We start from the raw sequence: 23,573 nt of genomic DNA on the forward strand, positions 1-23,573 counted from the left end.
ACCACATGGTCATAAAGAAGATTAACACCGCTTCAATGTTAACTTTTTTTCATAGCAATAGACCTTGTTGGCACCCAAGGTTTATCGTTTCTTAGAAATAACATATTTTTGCTTGTACTCGGAAATCTAATTGTTAATGTCTTGTTCAGTACTTTATGTCCTTGTTAATTTTTTAAAAATCATTTGTTATTTGTTGTTTTGTTTTTTAGTCTTATTTTTATCGCTAGGACTTTTTTTTATCCCTTCATTCTCTCTCAACTAATCTATACAAGTGAGATTACTATTTTTTAGATAACAAATGAATACACTAAGAATAATCCAGTCCACATACATGCATTTTAAATATTTTCTTCCCTTTCATATTTTGTTGGTTCAGCATTTCGATTACAGCTCCAAACAGGCTTGTTGCACACTGCTCACTTTTTCTTCTTCTATCTGTTGTAGATTATTCTTCTGTCTCTACGAAACATCAGAAACATTACTATATGATATCATACCCATGAACCATGATAGTAGTGATAGGGACAAATTAATGAGATAATATCAGTCTGCACAATTGTATTTTGTTTCTGCATGAGCTGACACAGTCTGTGTTAGACTTCTGATCACTCTGCTGTGAGACTCGACTGCCAGACTATCTGATTCGGTCCCCTGATTTTGATAAAGTGGTGCCAGCACACATAATCTACTGTACTGTGTCATGATGTACAGTACCACCCCGAAAATATAAAGAATGCTTAAACAAAACATGTCTAAGCACTTTTTATGCAGTAAAATGTAGCCCAAAGTAATTGAAAGTTAAGAAATATTTCCTACAAAAACAAATAAAAGTAATCATCATAAGATAGATTATTACAGTATATTAGTATGTTTAAATAATAATACAATTTCATTTAATATAGCACATTTCAAGATAAATATCATAGAGTCAAGTCAACTTTATTTGTATAGCACATTTGAAAGTGTCAGCCAAAGTGCTGAAAAGAAGAACAAAGTAGTTAAAAGAAAATAAAAGATTAAAATGAATTATCTCAAAAGATTACCAAAAGTCCATATACACGCACACCTACCTATATACAAAAGCCTATAGTAACATATATAGCATATACATGTGCAGTATCTCAGCGGTCCTGGGCAGAGATCTTGGATGTTGTTCCTGGGATCTCCTGGAGCCACTCGCCCAGCTTGAGGGTCACTGTACCGAGTGCTGCGATTACCACTGGGACTACTTTTGCCTTCACCCTCCACATTTTCTCTAGCACTTTTTTTTAGCCCTTTGTACTTCTCAAGCTCATGTTCCTTCTTCCTCTGTTTCTCTGAATCACTACATCTATTACTATAGCCGACTTCCTCTGCTTGTCCACTTCTACTATCTTTGGTTGGTTAGCCATCACCAGTTTTTTTGTCTGTATCTGGAAGTCCCACAGGATCATAGCTCGGTCTATCTCGACCCTGTGGGATTTGTCCTATTTTGACCTCGTCTTTACGCAGCCTGCATCTTGGGTCTTGCCTGGTGTGGTAGACTCCAGCCTCTATGGATCTTGTATTTAGAGCTTGTTACTGTGCCGCCATGGTCAGTTCCTCTGTGCTATCTTTCAGTCCAGCTTTGTCCAGCCACTGGTAGGATTTATTGATGTCAGCCACTTCTATCTGCCGGTGGTACATACTGTGCAGGGGCCTTTCATTCCATGATGGTTCCTCCTCTTGGTCCTTTTCTTACTCTGCTTTCTGCTGCCTGAGGTATTCACTAAGCACGCAGTCGGTTGGGGCCATCTTCCTGATGCACTCATGGATGTTTCTGGACAGGGGTTCTGACACTCACCAGTCCTTTAACGCCTGACACAAGCTTCAGTGTGGTACTGAGAGAGGTTACTGGCCGGTAGTTGGATGAGACCGGTCCATTCTGGGGATACATGGGGATCTGGTAGTTGGTTCATTTGTGCTGCCAGACGCTCATGGAGTGCAGTCAGCTTCTTCAGCCAGTAGGCATAAATCATGCCCAATTCTTTATACTGGAGAACCTTTCTTGGATGTCTTGGATGTCTGGATTCTGTTCAGGCAGGTTCTCCCATGTTATTCCAGTATTGCTCTGTCTCCAGTCTTGGTGCAGCTGCTGTTCTCATATTGTACCCCTGCCACCCTGAATATACCCTGGATGGTACACGACTGCCTTATTGGTCTTGATTTCAGCTTCTACTCTCCTTCTCCATGAAGGGTACTGCTCCTTGTGACTGTTTATCTTATATCATCTCCAAGATCACTCCTACCTTGTTGCAGATCAGTCATGGCCGCAGTAGGGATGGTGGGGGTGATTATATCTCGATGTAGTGGCATGTAGTGTTACCAATACACTATTCAACTGCTATACACACACACACACACACACACACACACACCTAGCATAAGTAACCGAGATAAACTAAGCCAGAACAAACCCGCTGCCGGTTTCAAAGTGACCTGAAAGTCTGTGAAATAGGTAGGTCTTCAAAAAATGAATTTTTTTGTGCCTCACAACAAAAGGCAGCCCTTGCATGTTTCACTGAACTGTTGAAAATAAAATAAAAGATCCTTTAAATGAAGGTGATGAGTGTGTAAAAGAGTTGATTTCTGCAAGCACTCAACTTTTCAGCAAGAATACATTAAACAGCAAGTACTGGCAATTATCCAGGGAGAAGAGTTCAAAACAGTAGCTAACCTGGCTATAACAAGACACACTTTTTGTTTAAAAAAAAAAAAAATTGTAAAACAAAAAAAACATTTTGTTGAGACATCAACATTATCTTGAGGGAATAAAAATGCATTAAAAGTGTCCGAATATTTAACAGTAGTAGAAGAAGAGCGAACCATGTAGCAAACAGGAGACAGAGACACAACAAAGGACAAGTGAAAAAGAAAACTGATGATCAGAAATAAAAATGTCCTCAGAACAAATACAGTCAACAACATTTTTTTGTTATTGTAGTTCACATTTTAGGATGAATGAAAGAAATCCAGTCAATTTGTTGCCTTCTAGTGTTTATGGACTAATGAGAAACAAAGAAAAATATGACCTGCGAACAGTAAATAAAGCATGACACTGACAGGGTTTTTTATGTATTCATTCTTTCTGACTTGACAGATTGTCAGGTACTAAATCAGTATCTTTGTGTTACAGGGTGGATGTAGTTTTCATGTTTTTATACTGTGGTTTGGTTTTATAGTATAGTTTTATGCATGTTTGTATATTTTTTGCATTTATTTTAAGGTTGTTACATGTACCTACCAGTGACTATTCAAATAAATTATCCACACCTGCTCACTCTGCATAAGGATAAGAGGTGAGGACAGTCAAGGAGCATGTACAGAAGGAGTGCAAGCCACAGCAGAGCATCAGCAGCAACAGGATGGATAGGTCAGAGGGATACTAAGAAGATGGGACTGGAATTGTCTGTGGAACCAGTGTTAGAACCCTGTAGAAGGCCTTTCCCAGTGAGACAGAACCAGTGAAAAGTGTGATTTCTGTGATGGTTGCTAGAGCATCTGTTTCAAGACTGTTACACCTGTGCATATAGTATATAAGTGGGGCTTCTTGTTTGTCTTTTATTGCTTTTTAAATTCCCTGGGCCTGTTTTATTGTAAATAAATTATTGCTGCTCATGTGTTTTGTACTCCTTGGCTACTTTTTATTTTAGCTCCTATCCAGCAGATGGAAAATGACCTTTCTTCTCCTTTTCCCTCTTCATTACATTTAGTCCACATCAGCATAGGTGAGCGCGAACAAGAAGAGTAGAGATTGTATTATATGTACGGCTTGGTAAAATAGTCTGAATATTGCCCATTTAATTTTCCCAAAGGGCCACATGAGAAACTTAGACTGTTTTGGAGAACTGCACCAAATGTTTTTTGGGGTTTTTTTCTGATGCACAATGTTTTGGTGTATAGTCTGAATAACACATCTGCCTGTCTGACAGCCAACCATGAGCACACATTTCTGTATTGGATGGAATTCACTATATAGTAATATAGTTTAATTTCATCTAAAATATATGGAGCTTTTGCATGTATGAACCCTCAGCCAAACAGCCATCAAAAGAACTTCTTAGGCTTTATACCATTTAGTCAAGCAAAATTAGCATATCATATATTCAGCAAGAAGGCTATCATACAGCCACCTCACAGCAAGCTTGATTTGGGAGCCACTGGTAGAATGAGATATTAAATATAACAAAACACATCCTGATCTAAAGGTAAAGTAATAAATCTTTTTTTTTCTTCCTTGCATGACATATATTGACCTGCAAATGAATACACAGACCTTTCTTTACAGCCTTTAAAGTTGCATGATAACCAGTCTCCCACTTCAGCTGAACTTGTCTGCGTTTAACTTGAGCTTTCATTTTTGTAGCCTTCTGTCAGTTATGCTTGTTAGCTTAAAGGTGCTGTGAAGGTGAGCTTTGGGGTGCACATCACTGTGCATGCCACATTTTGACAGGCCAAAATTGATCAAGAACCTGTAATGATATGTGGGCTGGATTGAAATTGTGCAAATGGCTGGATTTGGACACAGCTGCACGGGGTTCATGCAGCTGCTTCTTTTCACCAGCAGGTGGAGAACATGTTTCAATGTTCCTATTTGACATGTTTCTTAGTTCTTTTGGATGATCTACTTGAACTACTGTATAAGGTTTATTAAGTAATCATGATAAAGTCATATCATTTATAACACTGCAGAAAACTCTGAAATGTGCGTCAAAGACCTAATAAAATGTGGATGGACATACTACTAGAGTAATTTTTGATGTGCAAATACTCTAACCCTAGTCTCAAGCAATGAAGTTGTTCGATAAGGAGTCTTCGAGTTGTCAAACATTTGTCGCCCTCTACAGTTTTCGAGTATGACCTGAGAAATGAGAAATCCTTAAAGACGCTATGAACTAATATAGCTGGAAAGAGTGGGATTCTTCTGTATTTATGGTTATTGACTTGCCAGATTGTCAAGTACAAAGTCAATCTGTACGGCCGTATAATGACGATAAACGTCATTCTCTTTTCATTCTAGGTCAGCAAGATCCCTAATAGCTAATCTTCTAAAAGCCTAAGTGTTGTGTTGGTGGTGACGTTTCGTGATCGATTGTCCCCTCTGCATCCTTTTAATGGTACGGTCCGTTGCCTAGGTGCTGGTAGAAGCCAATTTACACTGCCACGCCTGTCCACAGCCGTCCGTATTTACTCTAAAAGGTTTGTAGAACTTTAACTTTGCATTGTGTGCTCAGCTTTACCGCCTCGGAGAAGTTAGGGTTAAGTAGGAGTCTTACGATATCACAGAGTCTATCTTTTGCTGCCAAGCGGCCAGTGGTAAAAGCTATGGCTACCGTTAGCGAGCTAGCGTTAGCTCAATGTGAAGTATGCCTTGGTAAGTTTGGAAAGAACTTTGCTAACTAGCATCGTGGAAAGTCACATCTGTCTGTTTTCGTTGTGTAATATCTTACTAAAACAGCTTGTCTTGGTTAACACATCTGTGATTGTTACATATCTCTGACTGGAGATCTTGCCAAAAGAAATAAAAATCCCCGTTTGCTCCTCGTCGTCAGACATTTTGGAAAGAAAGGTTAGCCGGGGAAAAAATATGTTTTTTTTAAACAAAATTAAATGATCCTTGTCTATTATTGGGAAGACACTTGCATTGTTTTTATTGCAGGGAATTTTCATAGATCTCCCTGCTCCATGAAATCTTCCTAAATGTTGGAGAGGAAGCTTAGGGCTAGATGTGTTATCCTTACCATTTAAGGAAACAGCAGATAAAACAGCTCACCAGTTTGGAGTTTTGCATAGCCTCGGGTGATGCAATGTGTGTCAGCTGTTAAAATGCATGTGCCTGTCGCAGGTAGGAGGTAGATAATCTCTAAGCTTATGACTGCCTGTCCTACCTGGCAGCACTGTTCTAAAGAATCGCGTCTTTCACAGAGCGGACATGAGATACTGGATGGATTACTCCAGCAATGTGAGTGCTGAAGTTTGAGGATCTGCTGATCTCTGGCGCATCGTTGGAGCCTGAGTTAGCAGAAATGTTGTGTGGGATCAGTACTTCGACTGATGGAGATAAAATTCATCCCTTACAGACGCTGCTGTGCCAAACTTAATTTGTAACGATGGATAATAAAGAGGTAACACAGCATTGGCTACTTTTAAAATACACTAGACCTATCTGCTATGCTCCTATGTGCTGGCCAATGTAACTTTTCTTCAACTATGAAAACACCATACCTAAACTGGTTTTGGGGGCAAATAAATCTTGCACACACAATCACCAAATTTCTGATCTTTTAACCATTTAGTCCGCGATAGCATAGACCAGGTGGTGCAATGTTTGACTTCAACAAGTACATGAGACCTGATACCCAACCTGTGACAATATGCAGGATGTTGTTGGAGCCGTGACAGCTCCCAGAGTAGTATGCAGTTTGCATGACCGCTAGCTCCAGTTACCAGCCCTACAACATACAGTATTGAATTCTGCAACATGTGTTCAATGTCACATCATTGAACCGTGTGCCACTGCAAAAAGATATACCATTGTTCATTATGCTTAGTCTTGTAGTTAGCTAGCAGGAAAACTGTATAGAAAAATAATCAAAATTTAAAAATTTTTCACTCTTACTTAAATAACACTGGAGTTGAATAAACATTAGCAAACAAAGAATTATAATACCCAAAGCTGCATATGCAACAACAAGATGACTGAAAGGTGTTTTCATGTATAAATTCTTAAAAGCTGCAGGTAAACATTGCATTAAAAAAATATGATAACTGGACCTTCTCCGGACCTTCAGGTGTTGACGGAGCTGGACAAGATTTCTAGGCGGCTCCAGGAGGATGGCTTATCGCCAGGGGCCAGTGGAGAAGAGAAGCAGCGCCACCTTTGGCAGCAGCTTCTCAACAGTGAGGCGAAGCTTCATGCAGCTACCCAAGAGGTGCAGACCCTACGTGTGCAGCAAGCCAATGAGATGAAGGAGGTGAGACTCTCCTTTGTTGTTTTATTTGACCAACTTTCATCATAGAGTGAGCCAATGATGTGTAATGAAACGCCCAAACAAGCAGTCTAAAAAGAACGTGTCACTTTTCACATGAAGTACAATCATGAACATGTGTGGGACACATCAGTGTCACAGCTAAATTACACTGCAATTCTTTTTGTCTATCAGCTGGAGAGCTATGTTGCACATATTCGTGGGCTGTTAGAAGAGCGAGAGGGCCTGGCTGCAGAATATGAAAGACACAATGAACAGCTGCAGCACGAACTTCACCAGATTCAACACCAGCTGGGTGAATTTTTCACAACTGTAGTACAATGTGTTGGGCATTTTTTCCTTTGGGCTGTACCCTAGCTTTGCTTACCAGTGGAAATGTACTTTGTAATTACTATGTTGCTGTAGAGCATCATTTGTTCGTCTGTGGGGTTTTTTTTTTTTATAATTGTACATGACAAACTGCTGACCAGAGGAAATCCTCCTTTCTTCTAGAGAGTCAGAGCAAGGAGTTGGCAGAGATGCTGGCTCAGGAGGACCTGGTGGAGATGGGCTTGACCAGCCCCAGTGAGATAGTGGCTTATTTACTGGTGGAGAGGGCCACACTGCTGGAAAGGTTGGAGGCTACTGAGAGGAGACTGGAAAGTCAGAGTCTCAGTGTTAACTTGAAGGAAGTTGACCACCAGGTAAAGAGCTGACCTACATAAATCAAAGGCTTTATTTGGATGTCAGTTATCTCGTGGGACCAACGTAATTTTGAAATGTTTTGAGAGCTAATAGAGTAAAATAGTATGCCCAAAGGCTTCATGCTTGTAGTGAAAAGCAATGTTTAAAGCTAACACGTGCAAAGACTGTATGTGTATGTAAAATGCTAAGTAAGGCCTTGTCTCTTTGTGACATTTGGACAGGAGTTTATTTGCCATATGAGGGGGGATGACCTGAGACAGCAAAAGGAGGATCTCCAGAAGACCTTCAATAACGCAGTGAAGGTGAAGTGGCGTTCATTTTGCCCTGGCTGAGATCCATGTCCGAATAGTGTTTGTTGTGAGTGTGTATACAGTGGTTTTTCCTCTCAGCAGTGCTCATCCCAGAGTCCGTGGAAGAAGCTGTTTGGCCTTCGCAGGTCTGGTCAGAGCAAGCACAGTATTAACCCTGTAGGTCTCCACTTTATAGCTTATGCTAAGTAATTTAACAGTGGTATCATGATAAAGAGCCAAACTTCACCGGCTTGTTTCAGAGGGCCACTGCTTTTTGAAATGTTTTCCACATTAATAATATACCTTGTTATCTGCATGACTGCTGTGCTGCAGAGCATTTCACTAACACATCTATAAATGCATTTTTTAAGGGTGTCCCTGGTTCTTAATGGTTACAAAACATTTGACTGTCTGTGTGGACCTTTGCTGCATGTCATACCCTCCTCTCACCTCAACAATTTCTTGTCTACTGTGGCTGTCACAAAAAAAAACTGATTTAAAGAACATAATTTATCATAGGGCAGTGATGGCATAACACAGGTAACAGCATGTGCACTTTTGGTCTTCCTGGTCTCTCTGTGCAGGTGAATGCTGGGATATAAATATATACTTAATTTCCCCTGCTTTGTTCCAGGCCTGCAGAGATGATTACTCGCAGTCTGAAAATGCATGTCTCTAACAATTGCATGTTGGGTCCATGCATCTCCAGTCTACCATTCCTACCATTTTTCTTTCCTCCCCTTTCTCCTACTCCAGTTGTTAATCCCTTATTTCCTGTACATCAGGCCCACAGTGAGGAGATTTCCCAAGAGCGAAATGAGCGTCAGCGACTGGAACGGGACTTGGAAGAAGCATCCCGGAGGCTGGCGATGGCTCATCAGGATATCCGCAGACTCACTAATGAACTGGATGCTGCCAAAAACAACAACCCAGACCCAAGCGGTATGTTGCAGTTACAGTATGGTCCTAAATTTCTGCCCTGCACACACATCCTATTAACCTTTCCAGTGTTTAAAGTCAGCATAACAGTAGCTTTGATGTCTTCCCCTAATGAAATGTCAGTTACCTGTTATTTATACCCATAGATTTTGGTAACATACCTCATCTTTGACTTTACTGAATGTTAATATGAATAGACACAAATTGGCACCAAGCATATTTGTGGTCCACAGAATTAAAAATGTGCTTTTAATCTCAGGATCTGAGCTTCAGGGAACCGTCCAAGAAGTAGAGAACCTGAGGAAGGAAGTGGAAAATCTTAAATACTCTGGTGAGACAGATTGATGGAAACTTTTCAGATGTTTTTTTTTTTTAAATTTTTTTTAAACTATTTTAAAATTTAGGTGGACAAAACAATCACTATGTAGATATTTTGTATCTCAGTATAAACTGTGCTTGTTTAGTTTTGCTTGTATTTAATCTGTTTTCATAGGAAAAATAAAGATGATGTAAAAACTTTACTCATCTAGTAAATTGTTTATTTTTTATTCTTTTAGATTTAATAAATTTTAAGACTTTAGTCACTGTTAGAGAGAAGCTACTTGTAATTCTACAACACTGGAGTAAAAAAAAGTCATTATATAAATGTTACAAATATTTCCCCTTTGCCTGATATTGGTGGTGTTTTGGGTGAATCTGTCATTTCTTTGGAAGCTGAGTCATGGAGGCTGGCTGCTACACTTTCACAGTTTTTTACAGGTGTTCATGATTGGTTCAGTGACTGCAACATCATTCGTACACCACTATGCTTGACAGTTGCTATGAGGTGTTTGTGCTGGTCTGCTGTGTTGTTTTTCACCAAACGGGGTGCCATGCATTATGGCCAGGCATCTTTACTTTAGTCTCATCTGGGCAGTTTTTTCAGAAGTTTTGTGCTTTATTCGAATGCAAGTTTGTAAACCTAAGCCGTGCCCTTTTCTTTTTAGAAAGAAGAGACTTTCTCTTGGCAGTCCTTCCAAATTAGCATATCATGTTCAGCCATTTTTTTAAAACTGTGCTGTCATGAACTTTAACATTTAAAATGCTAAATGAGGCCTGTAGAGTCTGAGTTGTAGCTCTTGGTTTTTTTTGAATTTCTCTGAACATTGCATGGTCAGACCTCGGGGTGAATGACTGGCATTGTTTTAACACATACCTGCTCCAGAGCAGAAAAAACAGCTACTCTTGCTGCTTCCTTGTCTCAAGAGGTTTCCACAATCTGTGCCTCTGCATATTTGATTTGGCAGATTTTTATACGGCTCCTCATGCAACCCTCAGGGGATTTGTATCCTCTCCTTAGATCAAACTGGGCATCTATGACTTGTTAGACAAATATGTAAACCACTATTATTATGGCTATACTGCAAACTGCCAAAATCTTCTGCTTTTATAGGGATGATCACATTTGCTGATCACCGGCATTTTAATCTCACATTAATACATTTTTCACTCCACAGATGTGATGAAGTTGCAGCAGGCTAAAGAGCAAAATGACAAACTAGATGCTGAGAACAGAGCTCTGAGGGACAGAGTGCGTATTTTGGAGTCAGAGAAGAAAAATCTCCTTGACCAGGTCAGTATTTACAGAACATACCTATTAATTTATTATAACAAAATGAATAAAATAAGTTATGACAGAAGCTTGGCACTGACTGGTGTTGTATTTGTTTTCACTTGGCAAAGAATGATGCAGCCAAAGAAGATAGAAAAGATAAAAGTGTTTGCAGTGACCAACAAAACAATCTGTCTGCTTTATCAGCTCAAGAAAAAGACCACATTCACAAACGGTAAAAACTTGAATTCCTGGATAACTACATTATGATGGGTATTCACAATCTGCTCTCTCTGGCTGTTTAATTGTAATTTATTGACGGTTAGGTGTCAAGAGGCTCTGGAAGATGGGCTTGTGCAGGTGAAAGAGCTGCAGCGACAACTGCAGAGGCTACGCACGGAACATGAAGAGCTGGAGGAGAGGAACGAGGAGCTGGAGGCCTTGCTGGGGGAAGCCCAGAATGCTAGCAAAGAGGAGAGGCATCGACATGAGGGAGAACTCGAGGGCCTGCGAAGAAGGGTACTTATCAGAACTGGTTCAAACATCAAATATCAAACTCATTTTACATTGTGGGCCACAAACAGCCTGTAAAAACAAATGTGTAAAATTACAGAAAAAGTTCTGGTAGCCCATTGTCCAGACTGTCATGTAATTATAAAACACATTTTTTGTTAATTCACAGAATTTTTTTTAACCATGGACCTGTTGTAAAAAAACCAAACAAACAAACCAACAAAAAAAACATATGCTTCTGTAATAGAGTGTGTGTGTGTGTGTGTGTTCCTGTCTAGCTATCTTTGTGAGGACTGAAATCTGCATTCTACTATACTTGTGAGAACCAGCATTCACTTGTGAGGACACACAACCCGGTCCTCACAAATTTGAAGGCATTTAAAGGCGTTTTTGAGGCTCAAAATGTGGTTTTAGTGTCAGGGTTACAATTAGGTTATGGTTAGGTTTAGGGTAAGGGTTGGGGTTAGGCATTCATTTTTAATGGTTAGGTTTAGGGTAAGGGGCTAGGGCAGGGGTGGGCAATTCCAGGCCTCGAGGGCCAGTGCAGGTTTTAGATCTCACCTTGGGTCAACACACCTGACTCACATGATTAGTTCGTTACCAGGCCTCTGGAGAACTTCTGGACATGTTGAGGAGCTAATTTAGCCATTTAAATCAGCTGTGTTGGTTCAAGGACACATATAAAACCTGCAGGGACACCGGCCCTCGAGGCCTGAAGTTGCCCACCCCTGGGCTAGGGAAAGCATTATGTCAATGAAGGTCCTCACTAAGATTGCTGAAAGGGGTTGTGTGTGTGTGTCTATCTGTCTGTCTGTCTTCGCCACACCAGTTCTGGCTCCAAACCTTATGTTTGACACCCCTGCACCAGAAACTCTAAAGAAAGCTGTTTTCACAGTCATTAATTACTAATGGCAGTTTACTATAGTTTAGTTACAGATTTACCTAATGACTGATAGTCTTACATTTCTATGCAGATCACAAACCTGGAGGCAGAGATAAAGAAGCAGAAAACCCAAGAGAAAATGTTGCAGAATGGAGAAGAGGTCAAAACCACCGAGTCCTACTTAAAGTTGGTAAGAAATGCCCTTTAATCATTACACAACACTGTGCGGTAAGAATGCAGTAGCCGTGGAGGTCTTAAGTACACAAATTTAAATGAGTAACTAAGGTAAAGCTCACTACAAAGTACAAAGGGGGTGCGAGTTATGATGTGACATGAATAACTTTTTTGTTTGTTTTTATGCAGTATGTTTCTGTGTTCTTGTCTCACCATATATGAAGCACCTAAGGAACAGTGGTCAAGAGAGCCTGGCTATGCTTGAGGCTCGTCTGACTGAGGAGAAAGACTGGAGGAAACAGCTGGAGTTGGACCTCAGTGCTGCACAGGCTGCCCTGAAGAAGGAGAAAGAGGTAAAAACTAGACTTTTGCTTTGTGTGAAATACAGAACAGAAACACCACACGTGCACAGAAATTCAATTTAGGACTGATGCAAAGAGTTATGGTTGTATTTTCAGAATGTTTTTAACAATGTTACAAACTAAATGCCACACAGTTACCACGTGTATTCTTTGAGTGTTATTCTTCGGTTCTTTACACCAAAGGCTTTGCAGATAAGCGAGCGAGAGCGAAACAAACTGAGACTTGAGAACAACAGCCTTCATATAGAATGCCAACAGGGGAAAACACTCATCAAGAGTCTCACTCAAGTTAAGGTGGAAAAAACACTTCTGGAAGAAAAGGTTTGTTAATTTTTCATTTTACACATGATGAAACTGTCACAGTCTTTCTTCAGAGGAAAATGGTTATAGACTATAAACATTTTGGCAGAAATAGGCCTTTGGTGTAAATGGTTTAAAAAGTAAAAATACCTTGCACACAATACAGCTTTAGAGTATATGAAAACAGGTGTGTATAATACTAAAATATCTTGACTCCTAATTAATTAAATAAGTTTACCAATGAGTCTAATGAATCCCAGATAAAATCAAAAGGCTCAAGTGCAAGTGTGCTGCTAAGTTTGCAGGCGTCTTCACTGTGTTTAAGTGGTGAATGGACAGAAATTTTAAAGCACTACCAAGAGACTGGGGATTTCTTTATTTAATTATTCAAACTTTATTTATGATTATGGATATATGGGACATTCATTGGGGGCAAAAAATGAAGGAGAAAATTTGGAAGCATAAACAAAGAAACTTGAAGCGGCTTTGGGATTTCTGAAAGACACCCTTCTCTTTCAAATCTGACTTTATGAACTAGCTCTTTACACCTTTGCAGTATGATAACCACTGTATATGCAGGCTATTATGCATATGATAAAATAACAAACTGATATTTGTGTTCTTTGTATTTACTCTATTAAAAAGAGAACATTTCTTGACTAGAATTTCACTGATTATCATATCATAAAGATTTTCCAGCTTCAAATTGACTGGTTCATGATTATTAGGTAATACAAAATTATAGCATATTAAACAAACTTCAGACTCTTAGCATTAACATAAGGTATTTCTGACACTGAAAATTAGAAGTAAATTTATTAACTATTCTCCAAATAATGTAGTTATTTTACAAGACTTTCATGCAGGGCTGTACATTACGTGTCAGTATAAATATGTCAGTATGAATTTATAGCATGCATTAGTTTGACATTTACATCCCCCAACGTGAGTTTCTCATCACCTTACTGTCTTTAACTCTGTGGCTGTCAGGTCTCCCAGATGGAGCGTGCCTATAGCAGACTCCAGGGAGAGCTGCAGTGCTACAAAGACAGTAAGCAGACCCAAGAAGAGATGAAGGAAAGCATGCTACACATCAGCCAGCTGCAGGAACAAGCTGACCGGCTTACTGCTGAACTTAGCAGCCTCCAGACAGCACACAACAGCCTGAGGTTGTTTTTTTAGTTCCAGTCCTACAATAAGATATTTTATTCATTGCATATTTGGGAAATTCAAATAATATATAGTACATGTATGGTATTTATGAGATGTGGATTGAAGTGGATCATTGTTGGATGAGAACTGATATCACTGCCTCAGTTGTTACTTGTACCTTTTTTCATAGTCAGTGATGAGATAAGACTGGAACATTGTAGCTTACTTACTTTGCATATATGTGAATATTTCCCAGAGATGAGATGGCTTCTGAGCGGATGCAGACTGCAGAGCTACAGGCCAGGCTAAGCTCTAGTGTTCAGGAGAAGCTAGCAGCAGAGGGCAAACAGGAGAGATTGGAGCTGGAGATCCAGCGCCTCGTTAAGCAGCTTCAGTGGCATCAAGACCAACTATCCACCGCGAAGGAAGTGCTTGGCAGCAGCCAGAAGCCTGAACTGCACATAGCTCATTTTGAACCTAGAGTCAGTCCAGTGGAAAACCGCAGAGAAGAGTGCTTGGCTCAGGTAACTGCATTGGTTCTTTTAGGTGGGTTAGGGGTAATAGGGTATTTCTTATGCCAGAACTATAGAAGACGGATATAAATATTTTCACTGTCTTCTTTGGGGCAGGAGCTGAGTGATCTACAGAATAAGCTAGAGAAGAAGCGGCAGCAGGGTCTTGAGCACAAAATGGCCCTCGAGGCTCAGGTGAATGAAGCCCAGGCACATATTAAGGTACATGTGAAAAACAAAAATCTATTCTGTATGTTTATTATGTAATTGGCTCTTTATTGCTATAATTGTCATACTGTAGCAGCTGCATTAGCCTTTATGCTTTAAGCAGCTGACATCTTAATATTCTTATTAATTAGCAACTTCAGCAATCTTACTGAAAGACAGAAAGCCAAATATTATGGCAGTCTACCTCTCTTTTGTATTGTAGTAATAATAATGATAAAAATAATAATGTCGTAATTATTTTCATCATTAACACAGAAGCTTCAGATGGCCTTCTTTCACTGGTGTTGCATTAAAATTACAGAAGGGCCAGTTGTGCGACAGCCACATCTTACTTGGGGACACTTGACTATCTCTGTTCATTTGCTAAATCAGCATAAACATGAACACTGACACTGTGTCCATCTTTAGTCCCAAGATTCGGTGCTGAAGCAGAAGACAGAAGAAGCTAAACAAATGAAGCAAGACCTGCAGAGGGCCCAGAGCCTGTTTACCTCAGCGGAGAAAGAGTTACGCTATGAGAAAGAGAAGAACTTGGACCTGAAGAGACACAACACGCTGCTGGATCAGGAAAAACTCAAGGTGAGTATTCCCTGAAACCCTCTGTTTATCACTTAATTTACTTAGCACTTCCTCGTCTTTATTCCACTGTTAAGAGATGTCTAAATAGGAAGCGATTCACAGCAACATGACGGCCAAAGACCGCTGGATGATTTTAAAGCGATGATGGGGAAAATAACCACAAATGAAGTGACTACTGTGTTAGCAAATAATACTGTAGATTGACATATGAAACTGGTAACTACATAGGCAACCATAACCTGAAATCTCCGTTATCAACCAACCATCAGCAGCAAGGTGATGCGCGACATGCAGATCACTTTCTGTGTGGACAACCCTCACTTGAGTTACTAGATACTTATATTAACTTATGAACAAATGTGTAACTGCAATCAACATGTAAATGAACACTCAACATCTTTTTTTTTTTGTTTTGTTTTTTTACATCTGCTGTCCTCCCACATGTTTTCTCAGCTTAGTGCAGAACTGAAGCAGGTCCAGACAAAGCTGGTACAGATGGAGCAGAAAGTCACTGGTCATGCGGCCGAGTGTGAACATCAGCAGCAGAAAATCAGGCAATTGGAGCTGGAACTGGCTCGTAGCTCCGCAAACCGCAATGCCACTACTAGTCTGCAGGGGGACCTCCAGGCTGAGAGGGCACGACTCATCGCTGCTGACAAGAAGGTTAGCATAACTGTAAAGACTGTAGTCCGGTGTGAAATCTGGATCGCCTGGTTTGTCAGTGTGTCAACTGTTATTAAAGGCTCCAAGTGGTTTTATTCAACAGTTATGTTATTCTTGCTGTAGTTGTTCTTATCAGTGAAATAACCAGTGACACCATACTGAGCCCTTAATAGAATATCCAGTCTGACATGTTTTGGTCTTAAGCAAATGAAGTTAATGCTTTTCTGAACATTGACTAAGATGAAGAAGCGGTTGCAGTCAACATTATTTGCGAACATTGTGGAGTATTTTTTGTTTGTTTGATATCATAAGGAAATCCTGACATATTTTGTTGATGGGTGTAAACTTAGGAGCTTGTGTTTTTGAGCAAAACCTGTGGTTCTGTTGTGGTTTGGAAGGTCCTGGAACTACAACAGCAGCTTAAGTCTGTCCAGCACCAGCTGCGTGTGGAGGAAGCTCGTGTAGGCGAGACCAACCGCTTGGAGAGGGAAAGCAGGGATCTATCTGACGCCTTGTTAGCTCTGAGAGCCCAGCAGCAGGAAGAGCACGTCACCAGGTGAAAGTCCACAAAGTGCAGCTCAGCTGACACTGTCCTTTTTCTTCACCTGCTTTTAAGAGCTTTGAATAGTTTTTTTCTTCTTCTTCTTCCGGTCTCCTCTCAGGAAGCTGTTAGAACAGCGCGAGGAGGAGCTGCAGCAGCAGGTTCGCTCCTTGAGGCATAAGGAGGCCTCATTGACCAGGACAAATGCAGAGCTCAGCCACCGTGTCCAGCAGCTGGACACCCGTCTATCCGTCCTGGAGGCTGAGCTTAGCAATGCTAGAGAGGAGGTGAGGAATGGTGCACCGTGCTTCTTAAGATCTGCTGTGGCACTTGAGGTCTCATTGAACTGAAAGCTTTCCCTGAAAAGTGACAGTCAAAACATACACCCATTCCAAGTTTGCTACACGCCTTAAAAGGAGTGTGTTATTAAGTGTCTTGTTTGTTTGTTTTTTAAGGCGCCCTGCTGACAGCCCATATCAAACATTGTTTGCGCAGTATGTATCTTCTGTCACTTCCTCTGTTTTCGAGCTAAGATTTCAATCCTTTGCTGCAAACCAGAAAGTTTTTCAGAGGAATGCGTACTCAGTTTTGACAGTAAGCTGCTATACAGGGCACATTTAACCTATTAAGTACATTATTTAAGATTGCTTGATTGCTGACAGATATACAAAAAAAATCGATCATATTGCAAGCAGTTTGCTGTCAGCGCTTCACTGTGTTTAGCACGATTGTACATTTTATGCACTTGTAATATCTGTTGAAATGTATATGTTTTGTAGGGAAAGGACAGCCAGGCGTCACGTCAAAAGCTGCAGGAGGAGCTGTTGGCCAGTCAGCAGGATTGTAAAGGACTGCAGGATGAGCTGCAGCAGGTTCTCCTCCAACTCGACGTGCATGTCAGGTTAGATGCATCTAACAACCATAATATAAAATAAAGTAAATGGTAATTAGGTTACATTAACCTTTTGCCTTTCTTGCTCTCAATTGCCTCTGCTCCACCAACCAGAAAGTACAATGAAAAACAGAGTCAACACAAGACCAAACTGCATCAGGCCAAGCAGGTGTTTCTAAAGGCAACCGAACAGAGAAACAGCACCATCCAGAAACTGGAGAATGATCTCGAGCTTGCTTCCATGCTTTCTCAGAAGGTCACACACACGAAGCAGAATGCTGACTCCTAAATATTCCTGAAGAGATGTGAAGCACTGTAGAAAAGTGTTCTTCAAAATCTGTTTTCATTAATTTTTCTCTTGTCTTCTGAATTGTGATAGGACAAAGAGAGGATCCAGTTAGTGATGGAAGTCAATGAGAAGCTTTTGGAGGAGAAGAGGGAACTGGTGCAGAAGATAATTGAGGCCGAGGAGATGGGCAGCAAGGCCATGAAGACCGCCTCAACAGTCCAATATAGGTATCCTCAGTCACTGTTTACACATGTACATGATGCAGAACAGTATGAATATTACTCTTTTAATTATTTCAACCAGAAGTATAAAATACTATTTGTTAACTTCATTAGTTACATAATACAGTGCTAAGAAACCACATTTACTTGTACATATATTGAGAGTATTTAACACAACAGAATCATGTTTTTTAGTTGTTAGCCTGAATGTTTTTGTAACTAAAGATGTAAAGGATATGTTGGAAAAATTATTGTGAAGTTGTGAGTGAATGCTGTGAACATTATTGTGTTCAAGGGTTAACCTCTTAGAAGTGGAAAACAAACAACTGCAGGACGAAACCTTGAAACTCTCCAATCAAGTCAGTTCTTTAGAGCGTGCTCTGAGGAATGTCCAGTCACTCTACAGCATGGAGGTAGCTCTTTATACATCGTTATGTTTTTGCAATATTTTTCTATACACATATTAAAAATGACAGGATTGCCATTTCACTAAATGACTGGGGTTTTTTTTAAATAAAAGAGGAATAAAAGACTGTAAAAATGTTTCTCATCTCACTGTATTAAAAAAACATGTTGGCATGCTTGCTAATAAATTTAAAATGATCAACAGAATGCCAGAAAAATGCTTCCCACTGATGCTCTCACTGACAGCATCCTACATACGTCTGCACTAAGGTAAGACAATTTTAAGAGAACAGCTTGTTGACCTAAAATATTGATTGATATTTGTCATTTGGGCAATTTTCATATCATCTGTGGTTTGTCATCAGTTTGACGTCAGGTTCTGGTAACAAACTGGGCGTCCTGGATGCAATCTGTCGGGTGAAGGTGGACGATGGTGTGCTGGCAGATGGCACCCGGACACCTTTCACCATGCACCAACCTTCAGAGCAGGGATACCTGAATCTCACTTCCCCATTGATTCCTCTAGCCTCCGCCAAAGGGGTGGAGGAGAGCTCTAAAAGCAGTGACCCGGTATAAGAAATGGTACGATGTCTGTCTTCATCTACAGGGAAAAATCTGTGTAGAAGTAATAAATATATATTATATATAGAATCCAAATTATCCTTGTTAAAAGAGTAATAATGAAAGGGAGCTTCCACTACATTTCTGCTCAGGACGGTGTCTACGTTTGATGTGTTAGCAGGTTCTTCTTTGGCTGGGAGGTACATGTGTATATATCAAGTCCGATTTTGGATGAGGGAAAATTTGGGGGGTTTGTAAAAAACAAAAAATGCCTGTGCTAGTGTCAATACGATATTTTTATTACATATTTTCAAGGGGGCATTATCTAAAAGGAGATTTGACTTGGTAGCTGAAGAAGTGAATCAATTTTGTAAAAAAATCTAAGCCGTCTAAATATTTAAAATCACATTAGTGCTTTTCACGCTAATGCAGTGAATGTCTCTTCATGAGGAATATTTGAATGGTACTAGTTTAAACTGAGCACTTTACAAGATGTTTAACTCGTGTTTACATTTGGGGAAAGTGTGGGATATTAAAGGTATGCATTTTCCCCAATTAAATTTAACCTTGGCAGTGTTCTGATGTCAGTGAGTGCGAGCGTGTGCTGGTGGATGGTGCCCGGACACTTTTCTCCACACACCAACCATCAGGGATACTCGAGTCGCTCTTCCACATTGATTCCTCTAGTCTCTATCAAAGGCACAGAGGTGATAGTAATGAATGTTTCAAAGACATTTTAAAAAGAATAAGCATTTTTACAAATTTAAAAAAATCGTACTCATTTCATATCAACCATAAAGACAGACTCAAGATAGACAAGGCGGACTCACTTTTTCGTTTAATAAGAGATTGCCATACACTGAAAGTAAATACTGGACTCTGTTCAGAGATGAGTACTAGCTACAATCAGTGCTTTATTTACTATTTATAGTTTTCTTTTAGTCTGCAAAGACACACAATTCCAGGCATTTTTTTCCTCTTTTTTAAACCTTTTTTTCTGTTCTCGCTGTTTAAGGTATTTGTGCTTTAGTCACAAAGACGATCAGCAGTAAGACTTCAGTCATTTGCACATTGTATTAAATACAGGTTTTGTATCCACCGTTATACAGTGTCTTTGGTTTTGTCTTCAACGTGCCTGAAATGACAAAGTGTGAATACATCTGATAACAAAAACGACATGGGAACAATGAGATGTAGTCAATAAGAAACTTTCACTCCTGTTGTATTTGTACAAATGCATTTTTAAAAAAAGCTATTTTCATAAATAAAGACTGATAAATAAACAATGCTTTTTGTTTGTTTTTTTATTTCCCCTACATCTCAATGTGCACTGTTGTGACTGAGCGAAGGATGCAAAGCTGCTTTAATTTTACATTGATAACATTGAGTTTAACATCTCTGGAGTTGTTTTTTTGTATTTGTAATGAATGGAAATATATGAAATATTTCAGAATGAAATTACTGCTGTTACCATCTGCTTTTTAATAAAGTTGCTCAGGAGAGTTTTCACTGTAATTGTTGCCTGACATGTATTAGCTTTAAAATCCTTGTTGAGCAACAATATTATTATAACTGCATATTATGCATTTCACACTTCTCATCTGTGTGGGTATCAGTGTAAAAACCAAAAACAGGAAAAAAACCCAAAAAGCATATCAATCATATTTGGATTTTTTATTGTGGTTTGTTTTGTGTTTTTTGCTGTAACTCGACAACAAGGTGAAGTATGGTATCAAATTGATACCATAGGTGTATCTACTAGAAAATCGTTGAATCTCAGTATCTTCCCCCCTTAAAGGTCAGAGATCAAGTGTTCTGAAAATCTTGTGATTGCAAAAGCGTGAGAACAAGGTGATGTAGGATTTTGAAATATAATAGGTGTGTCTACTAGGAGGCTGAGGGGGTAGCATTGGCAGATGCCAGTATTTTTATAATTTATAAAGATATAGAAATAACTTTAAGAGGGTCTCTTGGAAATTTTCCATTCAAATCAATTTAAAGCTGTTTGTCGTTTTATCACTTTAGAAGAAATTCTGTCATAATCCTTAAATTATGATATGTTTTGCACTCAGTTTTGTAAATGAGAACAAAATAATAATTTTATATTTTTATTGTTTGGATGAAAGATTTCTAAAGTTACTGTTTAGGGTGGGTGTGGTCCTTTTCAAAACTCTTTCCCTTATAAAAAATATATATAAATAAAATGCACAGAATCCTATTTAGTATTATGCATGTGTGGAGGTTTTATGTTGATATGATAGTGAATAAACTGTACTGCAATACCCTTTAAGTTCTTAAATCTTTCCTCCAAATAGCACTAAACAGATACTGAAATGCATGTTACGCAATAAAAATGAAACTGAAAAAAAGAAAAAGTAGTTGAAACTAAAATCAAATGAACAATCTGATCTAAATAAATTATCTAAAAAGTACAAATAAAAGGAGCATTAATGTTAAATAAAGTATTAACAAGCACAACCTAAATGATGTGAAATGCTTCCCAAAGTGTTTTAACTAAGTATTATATAGCGAGGCTCTTGTGGTGTGAGCAGCTCTGTCAGCGGTTTTAGTGACATTTCGGCCATCGCAGTAACAGGAAGAGGGCTGTAAACAGGAAGCCTTAGTAGCTGGTGAGCATCCTGCAGGCCACAGATGGGCTGTAATAACAGTTAAAGAAAGGATCTGTCATAACTGGTTTACTTAATAGGAAAAAGAACCTCAGTGCTGATATGAAATATGCTATAAAGGTTTTGACAAATGCTTTTAAAGTAATAGTGATTCCTTAAAGTGCATGGCAGTGCAGGCAGCCATGCACAGGAATAGTTTGGTATTAGAGTAATAGACATGCATGAACTGTAGTACCTCTTTTATCCTCTGGGTGGCTGTCTCCATTCGAGGATCTCAGCAAACGAAACCTCCTTTTTTTAATCATCCTCCAGTCAAATAAGTTTATTAGTGAAACATAATTGCTGCTTAAGATGGATCACTTCCTAACAATAGCCAAGATTAAGTGTTTCATTAGATTGCTTTAATGTTTAGATCAAAATTGGGAAATCTGATAGTGTCATAAATCTTGTTCATAAAAATGGCATTATTCAGACAATATTTCTTGTCAGTGTCTCTGAGATGCTGCACAGTGGTATAACTATGTAAATATATTCTGTGTTCCTTTGAGATGATTGACAGGCTTCCCCTGAATCCTCAAACAAGGAGAGATATTATATATGGGTTATTATATGGGGTGCAGTGAGTAGAGAGGACTAATTTTACCCCCAGGAGTGGAAAGGCCGTGCAATTTACATGTCCAGCCGTCATGCCTATAGCAAGCTTAGTAGCCAGTGGGATTTCATCGGTGGGCTTTTCAAGATCTGACATTTGTTCTTACTGTCAGCTGGTTTCAAATGTTGTGTGGAATACTGGACAGTTTGAAAGGTTTGTATGTTGAATGCTTTTGCACATGCATGTTTCAAGCCCATAAACAATGTTAGAAATAAGTATTTTCATAAATTGGTTTTATTAAAAGAAAATTGAGGTATGTTTCACTTTGCATTCTCAGCCATCCGAACCTCCTTTCATCTCCATTGCTTCCCCTTTTATTCCTCCAATGTTTTCCCTCTTCCTCTCGTCCTTGGGAATTCAATCATGGAATAGTGTTGCTGGAAACCTTTCCTCTATGTATTCATGTAACAAGGCTTGGCTGGTGGGTGTTATTGTATGTCCTTGAAATGATGTAGATGCTATCAGTTTCACTGCTGGCTGTGAATGTTGAACGTGTGAATGAGGTGGAAAAAAAGATGGTTCGGTGCGACTGTAATCGAGCAGGTGACGGTGGTGATGACTGGAGTTGTGAGAGCTTCAAGTAAGGTCATCTGCCCACGTTTATGGCCGTATTATTCCTTTTCTACTGTCCTCAAACACAGGCTTATAGATGTGGCCATGTAGCTATGAACAACAGCAAATTGATATATGCACAACGTGGACGGGGGGAATTTTATTTTTTTATATTTTTAAGGATGTCTAGCTTTCTGAAATTAAATATGGACCTGTTTCATGAACTATTAAAGAAAATGTTGATGTAGTAACAAAGATATAAAAAGCTTGTACAACCTAGGTTTCCTTTCTCCGGCATCATGACAAAATCATATGACAAACGTGATAAATGGACATAATTCAACTCATCTTGTGCTCTTGTGCCCCAAAACAAGACTCGGAGCCACCTCTTGACCTCTAGGCCCCTCCCCTCTAAGATCTGCTACTGAATGATGTATTGCATTGTGCATTAACCTGCCATTGACCTCTCTATGCTAAACCCAATTGCCATATTATCTCCACTGTAATGTCCCGCTCCCAGTGAATCAGATTTTGTCTCCCACTTTACCCCCGGGCTTAAAAAAAGAAGAAGAAAAGTCTTGAATGAGCGAGAAGAATTGGGGGTTGTGGGGTGTGAGGGGTTGGACCCTGACTCACCAAAAAGTCAGGTAAAAGCACACACTGAAGAGCTCCAAATGAAAGGGGAAATTTCAGGTGAGCATGTAAAGCATCATTTTCTGATTAGAAACCGAATTTAGCTCTTTAGCGCTGGCCTCTCTGACGGACACCTGACACTAATGTCTCCAATTATTGCCAGCAGGCTTGACAAATAATTACTTTTCTTATTACGATCAATGTGTTTGACCCACGTGTCCGCTTGCTGTGCTAATACCAAGAATAATGATAATCCCTCAGATAGTGTTTTGAAGTCAAAATAATACTAATGCCTGTAATGATGAAGCATGCCCGCAAATCCC

At 39.5% G+C, this 23,573-nt stretch overlaps 1 protein-coding gene across 3 annotated transcripts; it reads left to right on the forward strand.

Annotated features, from left to right (window-relative positions):
- The first annotated feature begins 5,140 nt into the window (after positions 1-5,140).
- On the forward strand, positions 5,141-19,390 carry ccdc30 (coiled-coil domain containing 30). 3 transcript variants are annotated; one of them, XM_006785500.2, is made up of 28 exons: positions 5,141-5,217; positions 5,944-6,143; positions 6,810-6,992; positions 7,182-7,302; positions 7,500-7,690; positions 7,913-7,993; positions 8,084-8,158; positions 8,767-8,923; positions 9,180-9,251; positions 10,417-10,532; positions 10,643-10,746; positions 10,838-11,030; positions 11,999-12,097; positions 12,306-12,434; positions 12,627-12,764; positions 13,734-13,912; positions 14,152-14,419; positions 14,525-14,629; positions 15,044-15,214; positions 15,668-15,877; positions 16,276-16,433; positions 16,540-16,705; positions 17,198-17,319; positions 17,425-17,566; positions 17,690-17,826; positions 18,116-18,233; positions 18,431-18,495; positions 18,591-19,390. In XM_006785500.2, exons 2-28 carry the CDS (start codon positions 6,129-6,131, stop codon positions 18,799-18,801), a joined length of 3,726 nt encoding a protein of 1,241 aa, XP_006785563.2. In that variant the 5' UTR covers positions 5,141-5,217; positions 5,944-6,128; the 3' UTR covers positions 18,802-19,390. The 3 variants fall into 3 exon arrangements, with proteins under 3 accessions (XP_006785563.2, XP_087690262.1, XP_087690263.1); XM_087834136.1 differs by lacking the exon at positions 8,084-8,158; XM_087834137.1 differs by lacking the exon at positions 5,944-6,143 and having other exon boundaries at positions 5,166-5,217.
- Positions 19,391-23,573: the final 4,183 nt, after the last annotated feature.

This window comes from Neolamprologus brichardi, chromosome 20 (genome assembly GCF_056152115.1).
Source record: "Neolamprologus brichardi isolate AB-2024 chromosome 20, ASM5615211v1, whole genome shotgun sequence".
Lineage (NCBI taxonomy): Eukaryota > Metazoa > Chordata > Actinopteri > Cichliformes > Cichlidae > Neolamprologus > Neolamprologus brichardi.

What these genes read in the sequence shown, in the direction of transcription:
- ccdc30 (XM_006785500.2), top strand. An exon ending in GGAAAATCTTAAATACTCTG is followed by an intron (nt 9,252 to 10,416) that starts GTGAGACAGATT and finishes TTCACTCCACAG; the next exon opens with ATGTGATGAAGTTGCAGCAG. An exon ending in TCATCGCTGCTGACAAGAAG is followed by an intron (nt 15,878 to 16,275) that starts GTTAGCATAACT and finishes GTGGTTTGGAAG; the next exon opens with GTCCTGGAACTACAACAGCA.